This window comes from Bos javanicus, chromosome 4, assembly GCF_032452875.1.
Source record: "Bos javanicus breed banteng chromosome 4, ARS-OSU_banteng_1.0, whole genome shotgun sequence".
Taxonomy (NCBI): domain Eukaryota; kingdom Metazoa; phylum Chordata; class Mammalia; order Artiodactyla; family Bovidae; genus Bos; species Bos javanicus.
The window spans coordinates 47,154,244-47,166,969 of NC_083871.1; the positions used below are offsets into that span (position 1 = coordinate 47,154,244).

Consider the following 12,726-nt stretch of genomic DNA (forward strand, 5'->3'; position numbering starts at 1 on the left):
GTGAATGATTTAGATATCTTCATATCTAAGGAGAAGCGGCAGGTTTTAAATTTTAACCCCTACTGTCCTCCAAAAAGGTTAGACCAATCTACACTCCCATCATTAATATGTCAGTGCCTACTGTCTCATGCCCGTCTCCTCACCACAGCATGTTATAAACTTTTTTTTAGCTCTGCCAGGCAAAATTTAAAATGCTATTTTCATTTTTACTTACCTGCTTCTTACTGTGAGAGAATCAGACGTTTTTTCATTATCTTGACTGTGGAGTACCTATTCTTCCCACTACCTTTTTCTATTGGATTGTTAATACTCTTCTGTTGCCATAGATTAAGGAAATCTACCCTTTACCACACAGTGAGAAAATATTATCTCCCATTTTGTAAGTTCACTTTATAATATTTTTATACTTTGGAAAACTTCCCAACTTAATGTTAAAAACAACACTGGTAACATTGTAACGAAGTCATACTTTACACTCAGATTTACCAATTGCTAACATTTTCCCACTACACTTTACATGTATTTCTAGACATATGAACACCCCCATACCACACATACATGCACAGATACACACACACACACACACACATTCTGAGCCACGTGAGAGTGAGCTGCAGCCTGGGGACATCTCACCCTTAAAGAGAGTGCAGTGTGTCTCCTAAGAACAGCAGTCTCCCAAGCTACTCACCACTGGTAACCCTCAGGGAGGCTACGGGAATTCAGTGCTACCGAAGAGCAGTCCAGATTCAAACTCACCCAATTCCCCCAATAACATTACTGAGATTTTTCTGTGTGTGTGCTTAGTCGCTCAGTCGTGTGTGACTCTTCGCAACCCCACAAACTGTAGCCCACCAGGCTCCTCTGTCCATGGAGATTTTCTAGGCAAGAATACAGGAGCAGGTGCCATGCCCTCCTCCTGTGGATCTTCCCAATCCAGGGATCGAACCCAGGTCTCCCACATCGCAGGCAGATTCTTTACAGTCTGAACTACCAGGGATTTTTAATGCTACTTAACTTCAGGATCTAATCAAAGACCAGGACAATCATTATTTCCTCAACAGTAAGACTCCCATAGGTTATGCTCAAAATCTTACTGTGAGGAAACAATGACTGTCCTGGTTCTTGATTAGATCCTGAAGTTAAGGAGCTTAAAAAAAATCTAAGTGATATTACTGGGAGGAATTAGGTGAGTTTGGATGTGGACTGCTCCTCAGTAGCACTGAATATTCACTGGAAGGACTGATGCTGAAGCTGGAGTGCCAATACTTTGGTTACCTAATGTGAAGAGCCGACTCACTGGAAAAGACCCCGATGCTAGGAAAGATTGAGGGCAAAAGGAAAAGGGGGCAGCACAGGAGAAGATAGCTAGATAGCATCACCAACTCAAATGGACAAGAATTTGCACAAACTCTGGGAGACAGTGAAGGACAGAGGAGCCTGGGATGCTGAAGTCCATGGGGTCGCAAAGAGTTGGACATAACTTAGTGTCTAAGTGACATGACACTCATGTCTGAGTGACTGAGCAACAACAAAAAAACTCCCACATTTTGGTGGGAGTGTCACGCAGGTGATGCTGTGGCCTTTTCAGTGTATCACAGCAAAATGGTACCTTTCTCTCCTTTTCCTTTTTAAATTTTTAACCTGTGGGGTGCCATTTTAAAAATTCTGTGCCTATCCTGTTTCCCCACTGTCTTTCATCCAGCTGTTTCAGTGCCTAAGGATAGCTGCTGGCAGGCGCAAATATTACTGTGCTGACTGTGAAAGAGTGTTTTTAACCGCCCCCCCATTCCTCCTGTATCAGGTGACATTCTACAAACAAGGACTAGACAGTAAAATCTTAATTGAGAGTTTTTAAAATAGCTCTGGGATTAAAGGTTTACTTAGAAAGGGTGTCCCTCGTTGGAGATTATTTTTTTAAACAGTATCCCCAGGTATAAGTAGAGTGCCTTTTTTTTTTTTAACTTTTTATTTTGTATGGAGTATAGCCGATTAACAAACAATGTAGTACTTTTACACTTGTTCAGTTGCTGTTTTAGAGTAAAAAGGATACTTTTTCTTCTGTTTCATTTGGCTTACAGTAGTGATGTGTCTCATTTACAGCAGGGCTGGCCTCCATGCAATCATTAATACACTAATCTTCACTACTAGTCTTTTACAAAAGTTTACACTGGCTGCAGCAAAAAAGGAAAGAAGTCCGGCCACTGGGGTTCCAGGGCTTTGACTGGGAGTTTCTGTTTACTCTCCCTAGTCAACTGCTGATGCCAAAAGTGGCTCATTTAGAAAGGAGGGGGATGAGGTCATGCTCTCTCCCCTGGCTTTAAATTATGGACTCTTTTCATCCTAGGCAACAAGGAGACTAAGGAAAGAAGAGGGCAAAGTTTTTCACACACAAGCCAGTAACTGTCAGCTGCTGCTCAGTGGCTTTGGTTCTGCATTTTTAATTAATAGCATCACATGTTCCTTTTTGTTTTTGACTTTTTTTGTTTATTAAAGGTAGATTATGGAGTATAAACACTACATCAAAGATAGGCTACAAAAAATAAATATTCACAAATTCACTGGCTCAGAACATCTCTTCTCTGCTGATTTTAAACGCTACTTTGATTACACACTAACTGTGGACATATCTGGGTCTGTAATTATTCTAATTCTACCCATTTTTGTGTAAGTATCACACTGCTTTAACTGCTATATTTCTATAATAGGTTTAAAATATACTGTGGCTAGACAATCACATGTAAAAAAATGAAATTAGAACATTTTCCAACATCATATACAAACATAAACTCAAAAAGGATTAAAAAGCTAAATTTAAGACCAGATACTATAAAACTCCTGGAGAACGCAATGGCACCCCACTCCAGTACTCTTGCCTGGAAAATCCCATGGATGGAGGAGCCTGGTAGGCTGTAGTCCATGGGGTCGCTAAGAGACGGGCACGACTGAGCGACTTCACTTTCCCTTTTCACTTTCATGCACTGGAGAAGGAAATGGCAACCCACTCCAGTGTTCTTGCCTGGAGAATCCCAGGGACGGGGGAGCCTGGTGGGCTGCCGTCTCTGGGGTCACACAGAGTCGGACATGACTGAAGTGACTTAGCAGCAGCAACTATAAAACTCCTAGAGGAAAACAGGCAGAACACAATTTGACAAAAATCACAGCATTATTTTCATAACTCTGTCTTCTAGAGTAATGGAAACAAAAGCAAAAATAAACAAATGGGATCTAATTAACCTTAAAAGCTTTTGCATAGCAAAGGAAACCATAAACAAAAAAACAATCTACAGACTGGGAAAAATATATCTGCAAATGATACAAGCAACGATAGTTTAATTGACAAAACATACAGTTTATACAGCTCATTATCAAAAAACAGTCCAATCAAAAATGGGCAGAAAAAAATAAATTTAAAAATGGGCAGAAGACCTAAACAGACATCTCTCCAAAAAGACATGCAGACGGCCAACAGGCACATGAAAAGATGCTCAATGATGCTAATTATTAGATAAATGCAAATCAAAATTACCGTAAGGTACCATCTCACACTGGTCAGAATGGCCATCATTAAAAAGCCTACAAATAGGGCTTCCCTGGTGGCTCAATGGTGAAGAATCCGCCTGTCAATGCAGGAGACACGGTTCGATTCCTGAGCCGCAACTCCTGAAGCCTGTGCACCCTACAGCCCGTGCACAGTGAGAAGGTCATGCACTGCAGCTAGAGAGTAGCCCTGCTCACTGCAACTAGAGAAGGGCTGCACAAAAACAAGTACCCAGCACAGTCAAATATACATTAAAAAAAAAAAAAAAAACGAATAATAAGCATTGGAGATGGTGTGGAAAAAAGAGAACTCTGTACACTGTTGGTAGGAATGTAAATTGGCACAGCCACTATGGAGAACAGTAGGAAGATTCCTCAAAAACTAGTAACAGAGTTGCCACGTGATCCAGCAGTCCCACCCTTGGGCACACACCCAGAAGAGAGGAAAACCCTAATTCAAAAAGATACAGGCACCCCAGTGTTCATAGCAGCACTATTTACAGCACTAGTCAAGACATGGCAACAACCTAAATGTTCATCTAGAGATGAATGGCTTAAGAACATGTGGCATATATATACAATAGAATATCACCCAGCCATAGAAGAATGAAATAATGTCATCTGCAGCAACATGATGGACCTGGAGACGACTATCCTAAGGAAAGTAAGTCAAAGACAAATATATGATATCACTTACATGTGGTTTTAAAAAAAAACTTATTTACAAAACAGAAACAGATGCACAGAGAAAACAAACGTATGGTTACCGAAGAGGAAAGACAGGAGGGAGGAATAAATTTGGAATGTGAGAATATATACACTACTATTTATAAAATAAACAAGTATGTACTACATAGCACAGGGAACTGTATTCATTATCTTGTAAAAACCAATAATGGAAAAGAATCTAAAAAAGAATATGTTTATATTATACATACAACATATAACACAAGTATAAAATCAACTTTGTTGTTCATCTGAAACAATGTAAGTCAACTGCACTTCAATAAAAATAAGTAAATTACTCTAAAAAAAAAAACAGGTGATAAGTGAAAGAAACAGATTATTATAAATCCAGAAACATCTTAGATTGGAGAGTGTGGTAAAAATGTTTTAGTAATCTAAGTGTACAATTTACTCCAAAATCACCATGGGACTGTTTTAATAAAAATATTTTTAAATGATATATATACATATATATTTCATTATATATTTTGACATTAATCCCCCTTTATTAGTCATTTCTTCCAGATTTTTATGGTTAAATTTTATGGTTCTGATTCTTTCCCACATTACAATCAGCTTGATTAGTTTGAAACATTCTATTGGTATTTTCATTTAGTATCAGCATAAATGTACATATTTATTCATTAAAGAACATTTATATGTATCCAAGAACAGATTACAGCATTTGTTTACTCAAGTCCTTTTACATCTATGAATAGCATTTCAAAGTTTTCTTCACAGAGAGAGATCTTACACTTTACAAGAATTTTTGTTTCCAGGTATGTTCATTTCTTTACTTTCTTCTGTGTAAAAGAGTTTTTTCTGTTATAATTTCTAATCTGAATACTGATTTTTGTACATACTCTTTCTTATCTTGCATAACTTTCAGTCAACTCTTTGAATGGAAACAATCATACGTCAGTAACAAAACTGCAGTCTGGCCTCCTTCTAATTTTTACATCACTTTTTCCTAATTATTCTTTGTATTATAGAATGCCAAGAACAAAGATAAGTAGTAGTAACAGTGTGGTCATCTTCATTTTATTCTCAGTTCTAATAAAATGATCTAATATTTCATGGGTAAACAAGATGTCTGGTTTTTCACTTGCACATTTTGCCATTTTAAAATATTTTCAGATTTTCTTATGTTAGTATTCATCTTTCTCTACTTTAGCAAAGAGAGTTTTAAAAAATTAGAAATAATCTAATGGCAATGGCACCCCACTCCAGTACTCTTGCCTGGAAAATCCCATGGACGGAGGAGCCTGGTAGGCTGAAGTCCATGGGGTCGCTAGAGTCGGACACGACTGAGCAACTTCACTTTCACTTTTCTCTTTCATGCACTGGAGAAGGAAATGGCAACCCACTCCAGTGTTCTTGCCTGGAGAATCCCAGGGACGGGGGAGCCTGGTGGGCTGCCATCTATGGGGTCGCACAGAGTCGGACATGACTGAAGTGACTTAGCATAGCATAGTAAAAAATAACTCATCAATTGTAATTTACTTAGTCATTCATTTTATTTAAGACTTTTCCATTTGGGTCACCTGGGTTGTTGACAATTTTTTAAAGCTACAAATAACGCTACACAGTACATCACTGTGCCTCAGCAAGTGGTTTTAACTTTTTTCTGAATTCAAGAGTCCTCTGAAGAGCTGAGAACTACCAGAACAAAGGGCGTCTGAGCTTCACTTTGTTGACTACACTTCTCTCTTTATGACTCTGGACTGCACGGTGTTTCTCAGAGTGGGCCCTTGAGCGCATTCCTATTGGCTCTTACTGCCAGGAGCCATGTTCCAGCTTTGGCAGGAAGTAACTACAGGGGTTGGGAAAGTCTGGATGTGGCTCCTGGGCCCTGGGCCTGCATGAGAGGCTATTCTGCCCTAAGTGCCTGGTCTTAAGACCCAGGCCCGTATTGAGACTCAGACCCTAATTACGGAAGCTGCCCCACAGGGGCCTGTGCAGCCTCCCAAGTCCCAACATTACATGAAAAATTATGGGGGAAATTTTATTCTACTTCTTCATTAAAAATACACTGTTACTGAGTTAAACTGTTTAAAATCCACCATATAATACCAGTCTGCCATTTCATCTCACAGAATTCTTATTTCCTTGCTGAAAATTTAGCCATATTCCCTGAAGGCAATCAATTTCTTGATGCATTATCAATCAACTTTTTTCCTGGTTCAATATGTGCAGAAGCAGCCTGACCAAATTTCTTAAGGAAAGAAGATGTGTCCCTGTCCACTAATAATTATAAAACGCAGGAAGCTAGCCAGAGAAGCAGGCAAACCTCACATTCCATTACCCTCTCTCCTGACCCTGAATGCCCTGTCCAACCCAAGTACCAAAAGGTGTGAAGTGCGTCTGTACCAGCTTGGGCCAGCTGCTCAGGGGAACCACGTCCTTGACTTTAGATATATGGAGATGACGGCAGACCCACAGGGCATCAATTAATCCAGAAACAGTATCCCAAAGAGTCCAGGAAGCAGAGGATCAGGATGAACAGTGGGAGGAAAGGCAGAACTGACCTCTTCGGTCAGTAACTCTTGCTATAGAAATGGACAGGAAATTTAAGAGTCAAGAGGAAAGAAGGAATCATATAGGCAGCTTGGCAGTTCTGGAAAGAGATTAGGGAGACTGCTTCCCAACAGCCATGAAAGACAGCTTTGTTCTTTTTTTTTTTAATAAAGTTGAGCTAAAATGAACATAACAAAAACTTATCATTTTAAGCATTATAAAGTGTACAATTCCAGGGGTTTTAGTATAGTCACGATGTTCTGCAACTGTCACCATGATCTAATTCCAGAGTATTTCTATCACTCCCAAAAGAAACCATACACCATGAACCCCCTTCCCTTTCCCTGGAACTCCTAGCAACCACTAACCTACTTTGTCTTTACAGATCTCCCTATCTGGGACATTTCATACAAACATAATTATATAATGTGGTCCTTTGTACATGACTCCCCTTAGTTTACATAATGTTTTTTAAGATTCATTCATGTTATAGTATATATCAGGGCTTCCCTGGTGGCTCAGTTGATCAAGAATCTGCCTGCAGTGCAGGAGACCTGGGTTAGATCCCTGGGTTGGGAAGATCCCCTAGAGAAGGAAATGGCAAACCACTTCAGTACCCTTGCCTGGAAAATCCCATGGACAGAGGGGCCTGGCAGGTTGCAGTCCATGAGGTAGCAAAGAGTTGGGCACCACTGAGCAACTAACACATGTACTTCATTCTTTTTCATAGCTGAATCAAATTCTACAGTTGATTCTTGAACACAAAAACATGTATTTGTGAATCCCACTAGCATAGCAGAAAGCAAGAGAACACTCAGTTCTTGCTGGTGTGGGTGCTCCTTGAGAACTGATGGGATGAAGCTGACAATACCTTTCATGATACTGTTCACAGTTTTAATTTTGATGATCCTGGATCAAGCTCTTTGGTTGTAAATTCATAGCAATCCTGTGAGTAACTTGGGAATACCAAAATCTCACTTTTAGACACCAGGAGCCAACCTAAGCAGCATGTTGTACAAAATGCCTTTATTAACAAAGCAAGGGAAATACTGGCCCAGGCTCAGAAAGGAGACTGGCAGGAAGAGGCAGGAAGAGAAACAAATCATGCTGAATGAGGCTGTTCCTGCTTGAGATCCTGTGAAAACTACTAGGCGACTTTGGAGAGTTACATGAAGCTGAGAAACTGCTTATCCCAAACACTAATCAATTCAGCAGTAATTAAAATCCTTGCATGGCAGAGTGGGTTTATCCTGTCCACCAGTTCTCACGGGAAAGGCCAATCCACTCGGCCCCACATATCCATTAAGCAAACGAAGGGTGTAGCCTGCATCCGTGAGATAAGTGCTATGTGCTTTCCAAAGGCTAACGTTTAGGTGTTTAATATGGTTTCTTACTAAGTCAACAGGAAGACGATAAAGGCAGCAAAGATCTATGAAGACAGAGTCGCAGTGTGATCAAGTATGACACCTGGTGGCTGACTAATGAAGAATACCTTCATTCTTCAAAGATGTCACATCATAAAATGCAATACAAAATAAGGAGATGCCCTGTTTTGACACTCAATATTAGTAAATATTTTTTTTTAAGATTAAAATGGGTCAGGAAGGATTCTGAAGAAGAATAAAGGTGATAAACTGGTACCACCTTTCTACAGGGCAATTAAACTCTGGGTCAAAAGCCTAACACCTAGAATTTCACATTCTACTCCAAGTTTATCTTTTGTGTGTTTTTTTTTTTTTGCTAAGTTTATCTTAATGAAGTTATCACAGATGTGTGCCAAGATTTAGCTACCAATATGTCCATCATGGAACTGCTTATAATAGCAAGAAATGGAAAACCATGTAAAATTAAAAAACAGAGCAACAGCTCATAAATTAGGATACACTGGAAAAGACCCTGATGCTGGGAAAGATTGAGGGCAAGAGGAGAAGGGGGCGACAGAGGATGAGATGGTTGGACGGTATCACTGACTCAATGGGCATGAGTTTAAGCAAACTCAGGGAGACAGTGAAGGACAGGGAAGCCTGGTGTGCTGCAGATCATGGGGTTGCAAACAGTTGGACATGACTTAGCAACGGAAGAACAACAACATATATTTTACTATCTTTTGCTACATGCTAACAGGGAAAAATGTACATCATTTACTGTTTGCAATAAAAAACACACTTTATGTAAATATTTTAGTTTTAGGAAATAAACTAAAGAAAACTAAGGAAAAAAAACTCTTCCACAAAAAATACATCAACCCGTGAACAAGGCCATCTGAAGAAGTACAACTGTGGTGGACACCAAAGAGAAGGCAAGAACCTTCTATGCCCCATATCCAGAGTATGGGAAAGGCTGACCCCTTGAGCCACTGCCAGTCCCCTGCTCTCAGGAGCTGCTGACCAGCCCATCACCCACACAGGCTATTCAAATCTTCCCACTCTTTTCAAGTTCCCTTTCCCACTCCCATCCCCTTCCACTCTCAGCAGATGACCCCACATTCCACGCATCTCAGGCACAAAGAGACCAGGGCAACAGGTGGGAGTGCCAGCATCTTCAAGCATCACCTCCCGCTCTGCCCCAGACACGGCACCGCGCACACCACTGCTAGTGAAGTCGTACTGTAGACAGCAGATGTTCTTGACCTGCCTTTATGCCTTTACCATGACCTCATGCCCAGGGTCCAAGGTCAAGGAAGAGAAGGGCTGGAAAATCCACTAGGATGCAATTGGGAACTCAATCCTGACACTATCTCAAATGAATCAGAAGGTAGGAGGGGAGCCAAATGGCAGGGGACTGGGAGGCGAAGAGGAGGTGCTACCTCAACTTCTTTATGAAAAGACAGCGGAATTACAAGCACATACATGCCTTAAAGTGGGGATAGCAAGCATAGATGACTTTAGAATTAACAAGTGGGTAAACTAAAATGCCAGACTGGATGAGTTACAAGCTGGAAACAAGATAGGCAGGAGAAACATCAACAACCTCAAATATGAGGATGATACCACTCTAATGGCAGAAAGCAAAGAGGAACTAAAGAGCCTCTTGCTGAGGGTGAAGGAGGAGAGCGAAAAAGCTGGCTTAAAACTAAATATTAAAAAAACTAAGATCATGCCATCTGGGCCCATCACTTCATGGCAAATAGAAGGGGAAAGGGCAGAAGTGAAAGTGACCGATTTCTTCTTCTTGGGCTCTAAAATCACTGTGGATGGTGACTGCAGCCATGAAATCAGAAGACTATTGCTTCTTGGCAGAAAAGCAATGACAAACCTAGATAGTGTGTTGAAAAGCAGAGACATTACTCTGCTGACAAAGGTCCGTACAGACAAGGGTTTGGTCTTCCCAGTGGTCATGTATGGTTGTGCGAGTAAAGGCACAACAGTAAAGGCAGAACGCCAAAGAATTGATGCCTTCAAACTGTGGTGCTGGAGAATACTCCTGAAAATCCCTTGGACAGCAAGGAGATCAAACCAGTCAATCGATCCTAAAGGAAATCAACCTTGAAAACTCATAGGAAGGACTGATGCTGAAGCTGAAGCTCCAGTATTCTGGTCATCTGATGAGAACGGCCGACTCATTAGAAAAGTCCCTGATGCTGGGAAAGATTGAAGGCAGAAGGAGAAGAGAGCGTCGGAGGAGGAGATGGCTGAATGGCATCACTGATGCAATGGACAGGAACTAGGGAAAACTTCAGGAGATGGTGAGGGACGGGAAGGCCTGGGGTGCTGCAGTCCATGGGGTCACAAAGAGTCAGACAGGACTGGGCGCCTGAACAACAACAATAAACTGTACATATGCAAAATGTACACATCTTAACACGCGAATAAGCCTGTGAAACCATCACCGCACTCATGACAAGCACCTGCAACCCCCATTTCTTCCTGCCCCGTTACTTCTTCCCCCCACCATCCCCACCTCAGGGGTGCGTAAGCAAGTTCACCTGAGCCTGTCTGACCGCCCGGCTTTCTAGAATCGAGGATGGACACCTGAGTCTGTCTGGCCACCCATCCTTCTAGAATCTAGACCAGTGGTTCTCAACCAGGGCTATTCTGTTCTTCGAGAAACATTTAGCAAGGTCTGGAAACATTTTTGTCTGTCACAGTGCTGACATGAATAGGGGGAAATTACTGAAATCCTGTGGTAGAGAGAGACCAGGGCTGCTGCTGAGCATCCTAGAGTGCACAGTATGGCCCCTTCAACAAGGAATTATCCAGCCCAAAGTGTCAGCAGTGAAGAGGCAGAGAAGCCCAGTCTAGATTAAAACTGGAATTCCCTGGTGGTCCAGTGGTTAGACTCCACATTTCCACCGCTGAGGGCTTGGGTTTGGTCCCTGGTTGGGGAACTAGGATCTCACAAGCCGAGTGGCACAGCCAAACTGAACAAAGAAAACCCCCGCGCATCCCATTTTCTGTGAAAGCCTCCCTGGCCTGCCCCCACAGTGAGTGCCAGACTTTGTTAGCAGGTCTTCCCAAACACCCCAAACACACCTCTATTCTAGCATTTACATCACTGTGTGTAAGTTCTGATTCACGTGCCTGCTCCATTATAGTTACTTCAAAAGCAAAGACCACCTTTTCCTCTGCAGATCTTCAGTGTATAACAAAAGGGCTCTTCACTGTTTTGTAATTAAACTTTAAATAACTTATATTTAACAATCAATGAATAAGAGAGACAAAAGATACAGAAGCACATATTCTCTTGGTTCTATCAACCACACAAATCCTTTAAAAATGACGTAAATAATACCAGCTTGCTGCGAAAACATTAGGGAATGCAGATAAGCAAGAAGAAAAGAAACAAACAGAAAAGCAGTTTTTTGAACAGACAGAGGCACTATCTAAAGATGGAAGAGGTAAACCCCACAAAGCAAATCCTCGAACTTGGAGATACAGTGCTAGGATTTTTACAGAACGAACCCCAGTATGTACTCCTACTTACTTGAGAACAGCAATCTCCTGAACGGTTATGGCTCTTTTATCTTTGGTTCCCATGTAGGAGAATATGTTTGGCTTGACTCTGATGAGGCAAAAACAAAACCATACAAAGTCACATACTGTTAGGAAATTACGCTTCTCATAATTTAAGATTTAAAATAAATATACTTAAAATAGTAACAGAGTAAAAGAAAAGTAAGGAGAAACTTTATTTAAAAATATATCCAGGAAAACATAAATTAGTATTTCTTAAAAGCTAAGAAACTAAATGATGCCTGGACAATTCCCTCCTTAGCTCTGTGTGACTTGGAATGTGTCAGAAAAGGAAATTTCTGACACATTCAACAAATTTCCTGTTGATTTCATGCAATTCATATAATTACATAACTGAAGGTAAAGAACTATCCATCCTAGATCTACCATGTATCACTTCAAAAATTTTGTATTTTCAATTTCCAAAAGTTAATATTATATGAATTTTCCACAAATACATGCTATTTCTTTGCATAAAGCCAAATGCTACAACAGGGAACAGAATAGTTTTAATATGAAGATACAAGTAAGCTAGATAACTAAGAAGAATTTAATGAAAACTGTTCCACATGAATAGGAGAGAAACAGGAAGGGTTTTTGAACTCTGAGCAATCCAGATCTCAGAGGAACTCCCTTCCCAACCGTTTACTCTTTCACTGGAACTGTCTTCTTCCCGGGGTTCAGGGACAGACAAGATGAGAGAGAAAGCTAGCAGTAAATAAAATGCTGCTTTATTAGGTACCGTGTCCTATGGGATGAACTGCACTCCCCTAAAATTTCTGTATTGAGGCTGACTCCCGATAGCTCCTAACCCAACAGGATTTGGAGCCAGAGCCATAAAAGAGGTTATTAGTTAAAACGAGGCCCTCATTCGATTAGACTTGTGTCCTGGTATAAGAAGAGGAAACCTGGCCTCACAGAGGCCTCTGGGACACACACACTCAGAGGCAAGACCATGGGCACAGAGGCAGCGGCCACCTGCAACAGGCAAAGG

At 41.0% G+C, this 12,726-nt stretch overlaps 1 protein-coding gene across 4 annotated transcripts in view; it reads right to left on the reverse strand.

Annotated features, from left to right (window-relative positions):
* Positions 1-12,726, reverse strand: part of PUS7 (pseudouridine synthase 7) — a 53,743-nt gene that overhangs the window by 15,730 nt on the left and 25,287 nt on the right. For all 4 annotated transcript variants that reach the window (XM_061413933.1, XM_061413931.1, XM_061413932.1 and 1 more), the window contains one exon: positions 11,704-11,781. In XM_061413933.1, coding sequence (XP_061269917.1) covers positions 11,704-11,781 — 78 coding nt within the window. The remainder of the gene's footprint in view (positions 1-11,703; positions 11,782-12,726) is intronic.